Genomic DNA, 20,098 nt, shown 5'->3' on the forward strand with positions numbered 1-20,098 from the left:
TAATCAGGTGAGAAGCAAAGCAAGACTCAAATCCAAATAGGCAAAAAATACAAGAAAAAAACCCTACAAGTACAGGAATGGTATAGGACAAGTGCCATTTGGGTCTTGTCTGTGGGTGTGAAACAACAAGGAAATGGTCAAGTGTTTGACCACAATCTACCAGAAATTATGTCCCATGAGAATAACATACATACACACATTTTAATTTTAGGAATAACATTCAGAGTCAGAATCACAAATAAAAACACCTATATTATCAGTGCTCAGACCTACTAGGGCTGATCAGACCAAAAGCTGAGACATCATAATATGACAACAACGACCAACGACCACTGTATGGGTTAAAGGAAACATTAAAGACGAAAATGAGGATCTAGAATCTAGTGCTGACAAAGAGCAAGACAAACAAGGCCATATTATGAAGGAGGTAATTTACACAAGTCAGTGCTTCTCTTCAACCGTCCATATTGAATGTCCAAAGATTAAAGAATCTCCCAAACAAAAGCCTAAAAATGTCCTTCAGAAACAGGGAAGTGGGCAAGAAGAAGGCACAGGCTTACAATATTCAAAATCTCTTCTGTGGAAAAAAAGGAAACAAAATCTATATATTTATTTATCCCTGGAGGGGAGGGAAATTTGGGTTACAAAAGTTAAATAGCATAAGTCTATCAAGAAAATAGTAATATAGACACAAAAGACTATCATGAAAGTAGTCATATAGACACAAAAGTTAAATAGCATAAGTCTATCATGAAAATAGTCATATAGACACAAAAGATAAATAGCTTAAGTCTATCAAGAAAATAGTCATATAGACACAAAAGATAAATAGCATAAGTCTATCAAGAAAATAGTAATATAGACACAAACTTCACAAATTACACTTAACCAGACAACACAAGTGTGCCATTGCTGGCCGACAAAGTGTCTTGCATCTATGATTGCATGCAATGTGCCTTGGTGATTAAAGAAAATAAGGGAAGCTGAGGTGGAATACAAGAGAAGAGGAGGGAACTACTTACTACTAGGCAGTCGTGTCCTACTCCGTCAACTTAGGTACCCAGAGTCATATATATCTAATCATTATATGCCACTACACTCACAATTAGCTTCCCTGAGTTGAGGCTAGCATTCATAGCTTACTTCTCTAGACATGGAGTAGTGAGAAGGAATTGACACTGAGCAAAGAAAGACGGCTTGTCTTATTTTCAACATATAAAAGTGTAGAGTACAACATCATGATGTAGCTTACTTCTCTAGACATAGAGTTGTGAGAAGGAATTAACACTGAGCAAAGAATGACGACTTGTCCTACTTTCCACATGTTAAAGTGCAGAGTTCAATATCATGATGTGTTAGAGCCTACAATGACACAGTTAGGAAACATTGGGAACTTTTATTTATTTGTACAAGAACATGTAACATTTTGATTGCCATTCAAAGTACATTCATGTACAAGTGTGGTTCCAAACATATATAAAATTATATATATATATTCTTTTCCTCAGGCCTAGGAAAGTTCACAGTCCATTCTACTTTATCTTCTCAGTTCCTGGGACACACAAGGTTAAACACAAATAACTTCAGTTACTGCAAACCTAAACTAAATGACTATGTTCAGGTGAGTTTCCTTGTTCTGTGTATAAAAGCAGAAAATGTGGCCTAGAACTAAAACTGGTAAAGTTTGCCTGCCAGCTAGCCCCTATAATATAAAACAAACAAGAGGACATTGTACATAAATCACATTGGAGAAACTTAAATAGCTTCAACAAACGTCTTTTTTTTTCGTAAGTGTTTTCTAGAAACTTTTTCTTAAACTTTTTTTCATTCCCACACTAGATCACAAAGCTTGTTAATACTATAGTCTGTTTCCTCTACATCTAACTAACAGACACAACCTGTCAATGTCAATTTTTACTACTAAAGTGAAGTCCTTTTTCTTCAATCAACTACTTGACATTATCAATGATACTGTGGACAATTTATCCAAAAAAATAAATTATTTTGCCCTCTAGAGACCTAAAGCCTTGCACCACTCAAAGGTTCCAGTATTCAAAATGAGGCAATTAACAGCCACACCTAATGCTATGCGGTAATAGACACACGGTAACATTGAATTAATATCAAGTGGTAAATTCAGTGTTCAGACACATTATATTGTACACGGACACAACATTAAACATAATGCAAATGTTAACCAAAGTTGTCAGATAAGAGAAAGAAACCCTGAAATCTTACATCACCGAAAATCTGATTGTTGTTATCGATCCAGCAACAGCTGAGCTCTCGCCCTTCTGTCCAATGCCATGTAGTGGTAAGTGCAGGTTTGCTGCAGTTGCTGTAATGTTCCATAGAGTGTGTTGTCTATGCTAGGTCTCGGAGGGAAAAGGGTAGCTCTGATGTCATTTAGGGCTGTGCAGTGGAACAGGTGATGCTCCACTGTCTCATATGCATAGTCACACAAGGGACACATTGGGGGAAGTTCCGGGTTTATTCTGTTCAGATGGAAGTTGAGCTGTATATGTTCTGTTCGTAGGCGGAAGATCGTGGTCTGTTTCTTTCTCTGAACGCGGTTGATATTGTCATTCCTTTTTGTTCTAAAATCTGATTAACAAGACATATTTTTATTATTGCCATATTCTGCTAACTCGATGAACAGAAACTAAAAAATCACAGGACTCTACACTGGCTTAGTAGTATTCCCATACTTTAGTGAAAACAAGGAAATTTTGTTTTTGTAAAGTGTTTTACGGCGCTCGCAACTGCATACGGTCATATGAGCGCGTGGGACACACCTACTGATATCTTCAGTTGGTAGGAAATTTTGAATTTTGCCGGGGTGGCGGCCGAAGTCTACTCTTATCGATTTTAGACCACCAAGAGATCTTTAACGTGCGCAACTTGCACACGGGCCCTCTGAGATTTTTCGCCCTTGTCTAAGAAGGCTAGGTGTAGATCTTTCCTGCCAGAATATCAGGGGTGTGGCAGAAAGACAGCAGTAAGGAGGAACCAAGGAGTAGCAGTAGAAAGGCTGCAGAAAGAGTCAGGAGCCCAGAGGAGGGGGCAAAGGAGGTGAGGGGGTGGGGGCAGAAAGTGGAAATGAAAGCAGACGACAGAACATTGCTAGAGAGTAGGAAAGGAGGTGGAAGGAGACAATTTTAGAGAAGAAAATATTTCGGTCGCTACCCGGATTCGAACCCGGGACCTTTGAATGAGAGGCCAACACCTTAACCTCTAGGCCACAAGAGCCCCCAAACAAGGAAGTGGTCACGACAACTTAGATGTGTTATTTTCAGAACAATGCAGCCTGATGTTTTTAGTAAAACAAACACACAGCTGTTCACTCCGGGGACTTCTGAGACACCCTGTAGACATCCACTACTATGGCACAATAGGGAAAAAATGGCAGCTAACTCTTCTCAGTTCAGCTACTTTCTCTTCGTCTGGGGTGGGCAATTTTGGTGTGTGCTAAAGAGAAGCTCATTGACACAATTATGGTCTTTGTTTGAGTAAAGAGAAGCTCATTGACAAAATAATGGTCATTTTGTTCAAGGAAAAAGCAGGATAGACAGAAAAAAAAAAACGAAGGAAAAGAAAAGAAGCAGATTCTACCGGCTGTTCCCAAATACCACATGCTCAACAATCGTCATTATATATATATATATATATATATATGCTGACTGAGAGAAAGACAGAGACAGAAATAACAGGGAGAGTAAAAACGAAGGACCACTAGTGGCACCCTCCAACAACCTGACGACTCGTCTGTAATAATTTCAACACAAGTCAGTGTGACTCACGCGGGTGAAAAGATTACGAAAATGTTGCAACATTTCAACAAAGAAAAAACAATTATAAACAGAAAGTTATCCTCATTTTACAGGCCTTCTTTTGTTGGCAAATCCTTATTAGAAAATACACCCTACATAACTGTTTTACAGCTGGTTGTCATGGTAATAAAACATTTATAAAAATGCATTATCCTGAGAGCTCTCCATGAGTTTGTATCATGTCAGATTCTATTACTTCTGCATAGAAATGAGTCTCCTTTAGCATAGTAAGCCGTTAGCTCTATGGTAACAAAAAGCACAGAGCCTTTTTGTTTAGTGTATGTAAACAAGCAAAAGCTCTGAAAACAAGACATGCCTCTCAGAAAAAAAAATTTCTTTTAGCAAATAAAACCAGCAACAAACTCGACAGTTAGGAAAATCAACACAAGGGTCATGATTTGTTGCCAGACCACTAGACCAACATGGAATCACAAGATTAACAAACACAGTAGTGTCTAAACTAAGGAAACCTTTCAAATTATAAGCCAGAAAAAAAACATAAACTATATGTTACGATGAATTGTAAACAGGAATTGCAAGGGAAAAGATGAGGTGAGCCCTTCTATTGTAGTTTACAATCACCTAAGATCATCCAGTGCACAGAGTGACTTGTATCTAAAAGATGAATGGATGCATTTACAAAATTTGCCATGGAAAGAAAATGGCCAGAAGATCACATTTTTTCCCAAGATCCTCAACCATAGATCAGCTGAAGAAAAACATAAAAACAGATAAAAATGTGCTTGAGAAGTTGTCATGAGTGTATTGAGAACGAGAATTATAAATGCAATTAAGAATGTCCCTGACACTTCTTTGTACCACTCTCCTTCCTTTAACTCACTTGCGACTGGGCCCTTTCACCAGTCACAAGCGTTGAAGACTGGCGTTTTTGGGGGTATTTCAAAAAATCACCACAACTCTCATAATTACCCTATTGTAATCATTTTTTGACACAGTAAAGTAACATTCAAGCTTAATCTAATACAAAAAATTAAAGTTGTCTAAGTCTAATACTTTAATTTGTATGATTTTTTAAAAATTGGCATGAATTTGATTTTCCGAAAAATTTCCAGAGACGTGACAAGTAGAATGAAATTCACTGCAACAACAAAAATAAAAGTTCAAAGTGTTCTGGTTTGATTTGTATACATGTGCGAGTGTTTGGTGAAAATATAAAAGCTGGTCTGTGCATTGATTCAGACCCATACACTGAATTACATGAGACAGATGTACGGCACGACGTTGTGATTTCGTTGCGCGAAAAACAACACCGGTACTAGTGCTAGATCTAGCCCTAGAACTACGACTCGGGCCGTGTTCGGGTACATATCCAGGATCCTAACTATTAGACACATCATATTCTGAGACACTAGAACTAGTAAAACGCACAGAAGTATAGAAAACGGCGAAATTATGTGATTCTCGTTCATGCGACTTCTTCGACCGTTACTACGACGCGACTGTCGGATTACTATGAGCTGTATAGAAAAAAACAAAGCGCGAGTTCCGGTCTGTTCAACCCCAGTTGGGGTCACTGTCCTTCACCTTCAATAACTTAAAAACTACCGGCCCCAGAGATACGAAACGAAGTCTAAGTAGCTCAGGTTTGGCCAAACAAGGGTACGAGGCCGGTCTCGCGATCCGTGCGTGATTTGTAGAGCGAAAAAAAAATTCCAAAGTTGGTCACGCAGGGCTTGTGAGACCCGTCGCGAGCGTCGCGGCGGGGGTCACGCAACTGTTGTGTGACCCGTCTGAAGTGAGTTAACTGTTCCCCTCCTCTGTCCTCATTTAACTCAGTCTTGCCCACATCAGTGAGTGATACAAAACTCACATTGCCTTGACAGTCGTGGATTGCAAGGAAGTACAAAACCTCTGGCTTTCCCCAGGTCAGAGAAATCACACTTCTGTTCCAACTAGTGCCTTCAGTCTGTCTCCCTGGTCAATTCAAGGTCTCATGCCTGCATCCTTTGGTGACAGAGTACAGACAGTTTTTCCTTGGGAATCAGATCTGTACTCCTTCCTTTGACGTCATAAGGAATCACAACTTTCAGCTTTGGAAAAGGTAAGCTTTCAAAAGAGAGAAAGTTTTCAACTCAGTTCACATGCTGGGAAAGTGACCACCCATGACTGACTCAATACATATGAATCTTCACAGGGTAAGCAAAGAGATTCTATCCCGATAAGTCTCAAATTTTACAAGTTTGAAAGAATATAACAGGACTGAAAAACCATTTTATACTTCAACAATCTTTCACAAAAAACCCCCCACAAGTCCTGGAGCCTTTCACAAGAACACCCCCCCCCCCAAACAAACAAAAACAAAAAACACTAACCCATAAAGGTTAAAAATAATAAAAACGAAAAATACCATGAAATGAAAGTAGGACTCAAAGGTCTAACCTCTGTAACTATTTTTGTCAAGTACAATAGAATAGCCTCCCTTGTGCCCATCACAAAAGACAAGCCAGTCACTGGAGTCGTCTGAGATAAATTGCATACACCGGTCGAGCAGATGAAAGGTAGAATCGGTCTTCAAAACATCAGTTAAATATACTCCAGGTACCAAGTCAATCACTGTCCGTCTCATTTGAGCTTGGCCTGAGGTATCGTGGCGACTCATGTCTTAGTAGTAGGTATTCTTTCACTTTGCGCGGCACAGGAAGAGATGGAACGATATAAGGGAGATAACAAGGGCCTAGAGACTTCCTGATTCGATGAAGACACAGTTGCAACAGAGGTCTCGGGTGTCGGCACAGCGGCTGCATAATCTCCTCCAGACGGCTGTCTCGCTGGACCACCCTCAGCACCTCACCGGACTCGTCTAGGAGATTAAACTGTCCCGAGGCTTTGATCAGCAACTCCAGAGTGTCATCATCATCCTCTGTGTTCAGCCCAGATGCCTGACAGAAGAAATTTGAGCTTTATCAACTTCTTTAAAATGTGAAAGATCTTGTCAGTATGTTAGTGTTTAAGTGCCTGCACTGTACGCTTCCCAGGAAGTTGAGGTTGTTTCAGAAGGCTCTCAGGTCTGCTGGGGTAATAGTATAGATTGCGAAGTGCATAGAGCTTGCTGTTGAGCGGGGATTTGCGCTATACAAATGCTATCTATTATTCATGTTATTAAAATACGGAGTCAATTCAACAAACATTCATTGAGCTTTGATAACACATTGCAAGAACAAAAAAATTAAACTAAGTCAATATGATGTAAAATGAAAAAAAAACAACTCAGCTACATCATTATAAGGAAAATAAAGACTAGAGCTATGTCAACAAAATAAATCTTTCAAAAAGAGCTTAGATCTAGTCAAAAGAATGTAGCCTTAAAACATGTCAACACATATTAAAAAAACAACTCATAAGCTCAGTCAACACTCCATTTGAAAATAATTTAATTCAGAAGAATAAAACTTAGTCTACATATGTGAGGTATCGTGGTGAAATCAGGCACTCGTCAAAATAATGAAATCAAAGATATCAGCATTTTCCCTCCAGTTTGACAATTTTTTTCTAATTTTTTTTTTTGGCTTAACCTCTTTTACGTCCATATAAAAACACATTTCCATGTGAATTTTACTGAAAAGCATTGATTAAAGGCACAAAATATGTATTTTTCAGTTTTCAAAGATTCTTTAGCTATTGGAGTTACCAAACTTTGGCAGCCATTTTCTCGTTAATTTCACCACTGAAACCACGCGACCTCACTTCCTTCAATCGCAAATATCTCGACTTCATTTCAAGATCTGCGTGTATTTTTTTCATCGAAAGAAGGTCAAATCAACAATCTTTAAGATGATACCAATAACTCCAGATGCCCAAAAATTGACCAGCGCCTGATTCTACCGAGTCGTAACACATATGTAGTTTTAAATATTATACAGCTACGTTAAAAAAATTTCCTCAATAAATGTGATGAATCAACACAACAGCCGAGGATTAGCTGGCATGATAATATAAAAAAAGCTTCGACAGCAAGATGCAAAAAAAGAATTCAGAAAGGAGCTAAAACAGTTAGCATAACAACTAAGAAGAAACACATTAACACATAATTTAGGGAAAATCCCGATCCACAGATGATTGTCTAGAATGTATATTACTAACTTGTTCAAAGTAAAAATGCAAAGGATAACTGCTCGTCTGAACTGATTTCATATTACAAAGAATCATATGCAGGTACACCCTCTAAACAGAATACATGTATCATTAAGTATGTATTTGGTATGCCCTTTTTAAGGTTGTCAATATGATATCACAGCATGGTATCAAAGCATAACAGAGAATCTTCGTAATGTGATGGTTTCAGTCGTATCATAAAGATTGATGTTTTTCAAGAGTTCTTCAAGGTCAAAGTCAACAATGACCTGTGATATTATGAGCGATGAATTGAGGGGGTTCTTATCTGCTGCGTGGAGAAGCACTCTCATGATCTTCAGAAAGGGAACATCAGTACAATAAACATACTGTTGTGTATTCTACTTGCGAACAGTCCAAGAACACCAACAACATTAAACATTAATAAATGAAACAACTTCTCGGGTTGTGTTCCAGAGTTTAATATATGACTTAAACTTTACATGACTGTGGCTTGTGCTGCCGTAGGCTAGACATCTTTGTTGTTCCTCTGTGTATGTGTGTGTGTGTGTTACTCTTTTCTTGCTCTCAACGATACCAATATACTGACCATTTCATGCTACATTATGATTACTCTACAACACATACAAACCTGAACACTTGCAGCTCTTTGCAATGGCGTGAACCCAAAGAAATTTTTAATGTCTAGATTGGCATTGAAGTCCAGCAGTATCCCGATGACTTCAACATTACCTGAAGACACAAATGCAGTTACAGTAGAACATGACTATAGTGCCACCAGTGAATCCCCCATTTTTTTTCTATGTAAACTCTCCTGGTTTCTTAGGAGACTGCTAAGAGTATCATGGAAGGAAAAGAAATCAAATGAGGTAGTGCTTGATGAAGCCCACGTGGGACGCTCAATGTTAAAAACAATCAGGAAACGACAAATGCAGTTTTTGGGACACCTGAATAGACATAAGGGTCTTGAACATCTAGCTCTCACTGGCAAAATTGAGGGCAAGCGAGGCAGGGGTAGGCCCAGAACAACATACTTAGGGAACCTAAACAAATGGGTAACAGGGAAAGATCAGGGAAACGTAGCAAAGGAATGAATGGCAAACAATGATCGCCGATGTCTGCCGCAGATCTGGCACTGGATGATGATGAGACTCAATTACTTATGCTTGGGCTTAGTGGGGCAAGGAAAGTCCCAAACTTGGATACAGCCAGGGGGAGATAGAGTGAGCTCGAACTGGAGGGAAGGGGGTTGGGAGGAGGGGGGCTTGAGGGAAGGGGTTTGGAAGGTGGGGGGCTGTAGGCGGGCTCCAAACAGGCAGTCAGCGTTGTGGCATTGTGATTGGCCAGTCCAGTGATGAGTGAGGTGGGGCAAGCGGCAGAGAAAGATGGTGCGGAGAGACGCGCTAAGTGAGCCACTCAAAAAGTGATGTGCCGTAGCTAAGAGGCTCAGTAGGAGAGTATATAGGCCATAGCCATAGGCCTAGGCTAGGCCAAAAAGTAAAAGAAGAGGAGAGCATGTGTGTGATTCCTGATTCATTGACTCGAGATCGTTGATGCTCAGGCATACGCACACATCCACTTCGCTAGTTCTACAGTAGGCCTACTGGTATCATAGACAGCACAAGCAACAAGACAGAGGAAAACATGGCTTCCAACAAAGACAAAACGAAAAGCTTGTCACTCGAATCAAAGGCCGAGATAATCAACAGAAGTTGATAGATAGGAAAAGGAAGACTAATCTTTCAAAAGCACAAATTTTATTAATATGTAAGGGAGGTAATCATGTGGATTAAAATTTTTTTTTCAGCAATTCCCTTTCATATTTCTAGTGCAGGAACTTGCCCACAGCAGGAATTTTCTTCTGGAACCAAAAGTCCCACTATAGCCATGTTCTACTGTATGATGAAGTGTATGCTAATCCCGGTAACTTTTGCACACAGACATAAGTCTGATGTCTAAAATAAGACATCATGAAATTGTTTGTCAGTCACAGTGTTAGTGCATGTACAACGGAATACTGAAGGATTTCTTTTTTTTTACATAACTCTGGTTCACAATCATAACCATATCAGAGCCAATCAGCTCTTCGCCTAGACCAACGCAACAAGTATATTAAACACACTGTAGGCCTACTAAACAAAAAAGAAAGGAAAAAAAAACCTCACCAAGAATAAGTACAAGGTAGAGCCTCAAAGGCAGTCATGTAGGTACTAGAATAAAACTGGAGTGGTCAGTAGAAAAACATTTATTAACATTGAAATGGCATGACATTATCCTGTCAGGCAAATGAACTAGTTCAGTGACCATTCATATAATTGAAATACACTAGTTCAGCAAGTATACATAACAACGTGATGGAAGGAAAATGAAAAAAAAAAGAGTAGACCACATGATACAAGAATATAGACTGAAGAAACGAGAGTAAATCAGGTCTGCTTTTGATGTTATTGAAAGGAAGCAAGATAGGAGAAGGGAGATTCATCAGGAAGTGTAACAGCCTATACTCAAGTAAGTAAATAAAATTCTCGTAGTTAAACCGACTGAAAATACAATACCTTTGCGAGCAGCCCAGCTGATGGGCGTGTCATTGTTGTAGTCTGCGGCGTTGATATTAGCCCCAAATTTGAGGAGCAGCCTCACACACTTTGGCTCACACTTGTAGCACGCCCAGTGCAGGGCTGTATCATTGTTCAGGTCTCCTTGGTTAATGTTAGCACCATGCTGAGAAAGGATTTACATGAAAAATTCCTTTTTTTTACCTTATTGACAACAGTTTACTCATTTATTTTTAATGTCATCGATTATTGACAACAGTTTACTCATTTATTTTTAATGTTATCGATTATTGACAACAGTTTACTCATTTATTTTTAATGTTATCGATTATTGACAATAGTTTACTCATTTATTTTTAATGTTATCGATTATTGACAATAGTTTACTCATTTATTTTTTATGGTATCGATCTAGTGTTGTTGTTGTTGTTATCGATCCAGACTTATTTATCTTTAATAAATGTGATATACATAGACAAATGTGAGGCCTCGTGGTGGAATCAGGCTCTCGTCAAAATAATCAAAGTGAAGAAACTTGCATTTTCCCGCAGGTTTGTGAATTTGTATCGAATTTTTGTTTTTTGGCTCAACACCTTTCATGCCCATTAAAGAACTTATTTCTGTGTGAATTTTTCTGAAAAACGTTGATTAAAGGAACAAAAAATGTAAAATTTCAGTTACCACGGACTCTTAAGCTAAGGAAATATCTTATCTTTGGCGGCCATTTCCTCACTAATTTAACTCTCAAAACAGGTGACCCCCCATCTCCTTCTTTTGCAAATATCTCGACTTGTATTCAAGATAAATGGACATTTTTTTCATCAAAATAAAGACAAGTGAACAAGCTTTAAAATGATACCAATAACTCTACATGCCCAAAAATTGACGAGAGCCTGATTCCACCACGCTGCCTCACAAATGTACTGCCTGTGACAGGGACCGGCAACCTCCAGCTTACTGAGGTTTTTCTGTCCTGCCTAATGTCCCCTCTACTTATTTATTACAACACTCGGCCTACTGGGCTGTGCCGTAACCACCATAAAGGCCTACATAGCTTCTTTCATAGCAAAAAGACACTCCCCATCCCCAGCTGATTTGAGCAAGACAAACACACACTTCAGTGATGAGATACCAACACCCCAACCTGCATCATCCCACATCCCTTATTGTTTGTCGAAAATGTTTTGATTAAACATATTCGCTTGAAAATGCTTCATTAGATGAATATATGCTACAGACTTAAGTCTAGATAACCAAAATGCCTAGCCAACTCAACAAGATGTGGTTAAAATCTGGCACCTAAACAAGTTTTGCACATTTTTATGGCTCACAATAAGCCCACCCTACTTAACTGGTCTGGTTCCTGAAAGAGTGGTCTTCAGGATGTATCAAGTACAATCTTTTACAAAGGTTAATATAACAAAGTTCTATCAAAGTGTGCATTGTCTTTGATAACGAGGCAGCCACATGGCTTTAGATCTAGCGTACCCAGTCAATCAAAAAAGAGGGCATAATATATTTTAAAAAGAAAACCGTATCTAGAGTCAAAATGTCCAACCATCAAATTCAACTGATTTCCAAGGCATCAACTAAGAGTTAACCAAAAGTTTTTTATGTTTTCCTCCCGCATTTGCAACATTGTCCCTTCAAAACCGATCAAATGAAAAAATGCCCTTTATCTACAAAGGTTATGTACCTATGGCCATAGAAAACAATCTTGAAGGGAATTTAAAAAATATCTAGAAGTTGTTTTACCCGAAGTAACACTTTGATACAGTCTACATCTTTCTCAGCAGCATAATGGATTGCACATCTTCCATAGCCATCAGTATCATTTACCTGGAGATGAGAACAGGGAACAATTCATTTCATCTGAAAAAAACATCCACTACAATGCAATCTGTTCAGAGATCATTTTGATCTAATACGATTCTTAAAATTATGATGGAGTTATTATGAAATTTGCAAAATACCAGTTTCTTCCTTTATAAATAAGTTATGTGATTATCAAATGTTGTGAAACAAATCTTTGCTTGTCACACGACAAAAACTTAAAAAACTGTACGACTTCTTCTCTCTCTTGCCCTTTTTAACTCCCAGTGGAGCACAGGCCATCAACAGCATTACTCCAGCGAAGCCTGTCATGAGCATCCTTTTCTATCTGTTTCCATGATGTCCCCGCTTTTTCAATTTCCGCTTGTACCGCTCGCCTCCATGTCATCTTTGGTCTTCCTTTCTTACATTTTCCTTGTGGATTCCACGTTAAAGCCTGCCTGATGATGCTTGTCGGGGGTCTCCTCAGGGTGTGTCCAATCCATTTCCATTTCTTCACCTGAATATCTTCCTTTACTGGCCTTTGGCTTGTTTTCTCCCACAGTTGAGCAATCGTGACTCGATCGTACCACTTGATCCCCACTATCCTTCGTAGGCATCCATTTACGAAGCTCTACAGTTTCTTTGCTGCTGATGCTGTGAGCCTCCATGTCTCTGAACCATACAGTAGAAGTATGACTTCTTACAAGTCGGTTATTCTTTGATTAAAGCAGCTGACTTTCTCATCAAACTAACCATGTCACAAGAAACTAACAAACATTTTGCTACTATATAAAATTGAAATAAAACCTCAAATACAGTAGGCCTATGAGGCATGGTTTTGAAACTAATGTTAATCATGATCTGGAGAGCTACTGATTTTTACGTATGTGACCATTTTTCCTGCTTAGGAGGGACCTTGCCTCAGATCAATCAACCACATTCCACTTTCGAAAGCACTCCATGTTTTTATACTGACTGGAGAATTTTCAGTTTAAGATTTCGGTAGGAATTTTGAATTTTGCGTGGGTGGCAGCCAAAGCCCACTATTATCGATTTTTGGGACCACCAAGCGATCTTTAACATACAGGGTGATCCAGAAAAAACTTTACAACTTGTTTTGTAAATATCTTCCTCCATACTGAAGTTTTGCATCTCAGATTTGAAGATAACGTTTGGAAGCCAAAAGGAATTTGTCTGATATGTATTTTAGATAAGTCCATTGAATGGTTTTGCTCTATATAGCGCATTTTAAAAAAACAAACCATTTTTAACCTTGACGCCATTTTCATAACATGACGCACCAGTTTGTATTAGGCCTACCACTAAAAGTTGAAACAATCATGCCATATTGCAAGCCACAGCAGTCTTACAAGTCAACAGAAGTCTGCAGATATTATTTTTCCCAAATTTTGTTTGCCTGCTGAGATCATGGCTACGTTTAGCAAAGAACAGAGAGCTTTTTGTATTGAACATTACCTCTCCACAAACTCTCATTCTCTGACATTTCGTAAGTTCTGCGCACGGCATGGAGAGAATGGTTAGGTGCCCTCAAGACCTTTGGCGTCATGAGTAGAGAAGTTCCGTCAGTTTGGATCCATTGAGAATCAGAACTGAAAAGTTCTTTAAAAAATGACCACTTCAGGTAGAACACGCACCATCCGCAGCCCTTTAAACGTCACCAGAATGCAGATTTCAGTAGCCGAGTCCCATGAGATGTCTGTCCGTAGACGATCTGCAGCTAGGACTTTCCTACACATCAACAGTCTGCATTCTCATGGCAGATCTTAACCTACGACTATACCATATTCATCTTTGCTTGGCCGAGATGACATGGATCAGAGCATGGCAATGTGTTCATGATTCGTCGATTGTCTTGTAAAGAGGGATCATTTCCTCAATGACATTTGGTTTCGTGCAAAGCCCATTTTCACCCTGCAGGATATGTTAACTCCAAAAATGCTGTCTGTTAGGCACCCCACTCTATTGTCTCTAGAAGCCACTTCTTAGTGAACATGTACAGAGTATGTGGCTTTAAAAACTCATGGTCTAGCAGGTCCTTGTGTTAGGGCGCCACTGAACATTTCGAACGGCGCGTTAAAAATGTGTCGAGTCCAAAGGCGGGAACGCGGAGCACTGCTTCTCTAGGAATTTCAGAAGGAAATCAGTAGGTTTTTAAAACTTTGTATAAGAAATTAAATATTGTTTAAATGTCACAGGGATGGAAAATTAATGTCAAGGAGAAAATAAAGAAAAAAGTCAACTAATCTTTTCAATTCACGACTTCCTTTACAAGATTTTTAAACATTGGTGAACTTTGCGTTTTTGGGTGCTTTTTTCTTTTAGGCGTTTCCGTTTTCAAACCATGTTTCTTCTTCGAGGATTTTATATCAAACAAATTCCTTTTGAATGAATTATGTCTGTTCCAAATTACAGCATTCTAGAACAATTTTTGCGCGAGATATTCAGAAAAAAAGTTGTTAAGTTGTTTTTTTAATCACCCTGTATATCATGTCTCTTTCAGATGTCATAGCTAGGCAATTTTCATGTTTTGTCCATCAAAATTATTTCGTTTGTGATTTTGCAGTATTAAAAAGTCTCCAAATTATTAAAATGCACAAAACAACAAAGAAACATACTGCAAGACATCATGGAATGAAACTGTGAATCACTGATTATCTCACCCGTGCGCCTTTGTTAATCAACAGCTCAGTGACATCAGAATCAGCAACCATGCAGGCACAATGTAACGGTAGCAGAGTACCATGAAGCCTATTTACCTCTGCTCCTGGAAAAGGTGAAAAAAAAAGTTCCCAAAATGATATTACGAAATTCAAATCAATTGCTGGGAGAGGCCTCACATTCCTCTTCTCCCCCATATTTGCTTCTGTACCTGCTTCCTTTACTATCACATAACTCAGCACAATTGACAAAACCATCCATCATGTTTTTACAATATGAAAAATTAATACCAGCACATTCTCCTTTACTAAGCATGAGTTCAAGGACAGAAAAGTACCCTAAAACAACAGCAGTCATTCAACGCTAAAAGACAGCAAGACTGATGGACAAAAATGAGAGAGAATAGCAAAGAAACCACTAGAGGCACCCTAAAAAAATTGGTTCTCCCTTTGGATAAAATAACAAAAATGATAGATCTCAAGGCTTAAGGTAACAGCTAGGACAATCAACAACAGAATTAGGTACACTGTCTGAATCGCATCTCTGGTTATTTTCTCTTCCAAAAGATTCAATGGGACCAAAAATGTTTTTCAAGTTAGTGCTTATTTGCTGAGTACTCATGAAAATGTAACTAACTCAAAGTCACAGTGTAAAGCCTTTCTATGCATACTCAACATTACAAACATTTCAGATTTGATTTTTGTAGCTGGAAAGGGAACAAACTGAAAAGAAGAAAAGAAATAAGATCAAACAAAGCTTTAAGAAATTCCCTTGCTGTATACAAAATTCCAAGCCTCTCCAGTAGGCTACTGAGAAAGTCAAAACAATAGAACCCCTCAAAACATGAAAGGCAAAATTAAGACATTTTTTCCAAAATTTTGAAAATGAAGACTGTCTCTGTTCAAAACAAAGACCAAGGCCAAGGCCAAACCAAGAGCTGTAAGTAACTTTCTGATACCTGCTTCTATGAGTTGTGTAATGTCTTCATCCCCTTGATCAAAGCCCCACTTGCTCACAGCACGTATGAGACGATCAGACAGGCGATATGAATCTTGTGTTGCCTCCATTATGTGCCACATTCCCGGCATGAGGATGCTAGAAAAGGAATTTAAAGCAAATGAAAGATAAATTCAATTCAAAGTAAATTCAAGAAAATGAACAAGACGTCAGTTGAATCATCATCATTCCCTTGATAAAAGTGCTGACACTTGACATGATGCAAATTTCAGGCCCATTCAGTCCAAACAAGATATTACACTTCACAGCCATCAATAATTTTGTATTGAAGAGGGTTTTAACAAACAGAGAAGAAGTCAAATGATTCCAGTTCAGTAACATTTCACACAAGTAGAGATGGACTTCATTTCACAGTCTCACAGCAACTCAACAAAAAATAGCATGATGAACCATCAAAAGGGAGAGCCAGGGGGTACACTTAGACATAACAAAAAAACCCAGATAATTCTTGTATGATCATTTTTTCTGCAACAGGCTATGTAGACTACAGACCTGTTGACATAGCTAATAATACTAATATATAGGGAACAAGGCTTGGCAATGGCAATTTACATTTTGGTTTAGTACACCAAGACTAATCATAGATCAACTTGTTAAACAAGCATAATGATGCCAGAAGTAGAATAGGCCAAAGACAAAAGGAAAGAAATCCATGAGTTTATAATCCTACGCAGTAGCTACATTCACGGCACCCTAAATGCAGTTTGCAGGCACTGTTGAGGCTACGTTCACTGCACTAAAGCTTCGTTTAGGGGGAGCATCCACTGACGGTTTAAGTCAGCCGGTTTCAGTCAGTGACGACAGTGACGTTACATTTAATATTTTGGCCAGCTTCATCAAGTGTTCCATCCATAGGAAAACGAAGCGCCCTTACAGAATCAAAGTCAGGATATGGGAAGAAAATTGGATACGGTACATGTGAAACAAGGTCAAGAGGAGAGAGATGGGAAATAGAAGGTGGGATTCGGAAGATGAGACTGGTAAAAAAATGTGTACAATAATGACTGTATTGCACCGGGTCAGCCTGGGAACCGACGCAGAGAGAAAATGACGGGAATCAATTATTTGTATTATTATAACAAACCCCCCCCCCTCTCTCTCTTTCTGTCTGTCTGTCTCTCTCTCCCTCTCCTTTCTCTTTCCTTCTCTCTTTCTCTCCCCCCCCCCCAACCCTTCTCTCTCTATTTTTCTCTGTCTGTCTGTCTCTCCCTCCCTCTTTCTCTCTGACTCTCTTCTCCCTTCCCCCCCCCCCACCTTCTCTCTCTCTCTCTCTCTCTCTCTCTCTCTCTCTCTCTCTCTCTCACACGCACACACATACACACACTGCCCCCAGACAAAATTGCACGCTTTCAACTCGAGTGCGCTGGAACTTGTGTTTACACTCGTATTCCTGGGCCATCATGTGCTAAAACATACAAGGTGGCACCCAAGTCTTGCCCGGACGCCACACAGGGAAATTGAAACATTGATAGGCGTGTATGCATTTTTGTTATATATCAAACGCGTTGTTGCGTAATTGAGAGATCATCGTTTTCCCTTACACTAGCAGGCTCTGAGCCAGAGCTCAGTGTAAGGGAAAACGACGAAACACTGCTTCGTTTTCCTTCATCTCATGGGATGGAATGCTTGAAGCAGGCCAAAATATTAACGAAGTGGCTAGCCGTACTTAAGTACGGCTAGACTGAGAGTCTAGCCGTACTTAGATCTAGGTTTGGCCCTATCGACTCAAGCCTGTTAAGTACACAGGTCTCAGATCTAGATCTAGTAATTATTCAGGTTCAAATACATGCAAGTCAGTAAGGCACCTTTTGGTTTTGTCTGAAATACAAATACTTTAGGCATTGCAAACTAAAAATTTCATTTACAATTCAGCCATCAATATTAAGTACGGCTAGACTGACAGTCTAGCCGTCCTTAAGTACGGCTAGCCTGGCTGTCTACCCGTACTTAAGTACGGCAAGACAAGAAGTCTAGCCGTACTTAAGTACGGCTAGACTGCCAGTCTAGCCGTACTTATCTTAGGCCCTATTAACAATAAAGAAAACAGGAGGTTTAAAATACATACACTGTCATTAAGGCACCTGGTTTCGTCTCAAATACAAATACTTTAGGTCTGCACACTAAAAATGTATATTTACAATTCAGTAGGCCTATTCTTTGTAAATGGTGAGTCTAGCCATCATATTAAGAATAAGTACGGCTAGACTGCCATAGTCTGGCCGTCATTAAGTACGGCTAGCCTCTTCCAAATATTAAATACACGTCACTGTCATCACTAATTAAAACCGGCTTACTTAAATCGGCAGTGGACGCTCCATCTAAATGAAAGTTCGGTGCCGTGAACATCCGTTCATGATGCGATTCCTAGAAAGTAACTGATGAAGTTGAAGTGTATAGATCTAGATCTAGAGTCTATTTCTATAGTCTATAGTATAGAATGGAAAAGTATAGCTTCTTAAAAAGTTCATCTAACTAAGCGATAAAGTAAGGAAAGCTCAAAGTGCTACAAATTCTTTGTAATCGAGATGCTGATAGAGCAACTCTAAACTTCAGACTCAGACACCTCTCTGAAAAAAAGAAGAAAAAAAAAGGAGAGACCAACTCACTGCAGACACAGAACGGAAGACTTGATTGACCTGATCAATTTTCCAACTCGACTCAGGGTTTAGGAATCCACTTAAGCATATTTTACTACACGGGATGCCCACAAACAAGTTTGATCAATGCCGAAAAATGACTTTCTCCTTGAAAAAAAAAAGCTAGATCTACATCAAGATCTAATATGGAAACAGAAGACGAAATGTCAGTTTCGAGTTTCCTACATTTCTGCTGTGCTGTAGGCCTAAAACTAAATAAACATTCTCATTCAGTCACAGCTGATCAAGAGAACATTATCGGAAGTTGACATTCAAGTTAATAAAAAACTCAAACTGTCATGATCGAGCAGTGTATACGATTCAATACTAACACATTTAACCGTGTGACTGTCTTGTTCGTTCGAGTGAACAATGAATAGATCTTGATTCTAGATCTATATTTTCCTAAATGAGTTTGGAAAAGCACAGATTTTGTTTTTACCTACAGTTGTCTTTTCTATGTATGTCATTGTTTGCATGGATTATGTCGTAAATTTCGCACCGTAATTTCTGCGACAGACATTTAATATCAAGTTTCAGCAGTTTTATCTATAGTATAGCCTATCAATTAATTGTCAACCCCCTCGTACACACACACAGACACACACAGACACACACACACACACACACACACACACACACACACACACACACACACACACACCTAGATTTAACCCACCCCCCCCTGCCGGGCTCAAGAATTGAGTGATAAAACAGGTTTTCGAGTAAAAGCGCGTTCCTGCGTTTCATTAATCTTAGTTCATCGTGAAAAGTAATGTTTATTGTAGGTTACTATTTTTTCGTTTGAGCTTGATATTTGGAGATTGGTATCGTCGTTGTCCTACTAGCTGTTTCCACTGACGGCCAGTAACCGTCACACTCGGATCTCAAGCCCTCAACATAAGCTAATCTCGCAGAGACGACCTTTCTATTTACAGAACTTTGCTCTCCCCTGCAGACTCTCGAACTATAGCTGTTTGTTGTGGATGTTGTTGTTGTTGTTGTTTTGTTAGTTGTTTTGTTGTTGTTGAAGTTTTGATTTTGTTTTCATCAGCCACTCAGACTTGCTGGGATAAGTCAAGAAAACCCAATTACATACCTTCAGTGGTTTCTAAAAATACATCAAATGAGCAAAAATAAAGCAAATACACAAATAGCAGACCAGATGCTTAGGCCCACATATATATTATTGTGTAGATTGCTTTAATTAGCATGTGCTAGGGTTACATCGCTAAAAGTAGTCAATTGAAATTAACCAAGCTGTGATTACATGGCGCATGCAAATGAACAAAACCCATCAAAATGTACACATTTTAATTCTTTGACATTGCATTAAATCGATATAGAATTTAAGTTATCTTGCACCAGCAGACCTTATTATTTTATAGTGCTCAATGTAAGCACAGAGCTGTGGTAGTGCCATAGCCAAGGCTTTGGTACTATATTTCCTGTGAGCAATGCGTGTGGGGGGGGG

At 39.0% G+C, this 20,098-nt stretch overlaps 1 protein-coding gene across 1 annotated transcript; it reads right to left on the minus strand.

Moving 5' to 3' along the window:
• Window positions 1-6,205: 6,205 nt before the first annotated feature.
• LOC101861902 (ankyrin repeat and SOCS box protein 8) lies at window positions 6,206-18,614 on the minus strand (the record flags this gene model as incomplete). Its single annotated transcript, XM_035971119.1, is given in 7 exon segments — window positions 6,206-6,730; window positions 8,554-8,654; window positions 10,478-10,643; window positions 12,233-12,316; window positions 14,974-15,077; window positions 15,930-16,066; window positions 18,595-18,614. Coding segments are annotated over 6 exon segments (918 nt in total). The 3' UTR covers window positions 6,206-6,397.
• Between the last annotated feature and the right edge of the window lie 1,484 nt (window positions 18,615-20,098).

The sequence above is a fragment of the Aplysia californica genome, unplaced genomic scaffold, assembly GCF_000002075.1.
Source record: "Aplysia californica isolate F4 #8 unplaced genomic scaffold, AplCal3.0 scaffold00380, whole genome shotgun sequence".
Lineage (NCBI taxonomy): Eukaryota > Metazoa > Mollusca > Gastropoda > Aplysiida > Aplysiidae > Aplysia > Aplysia californica.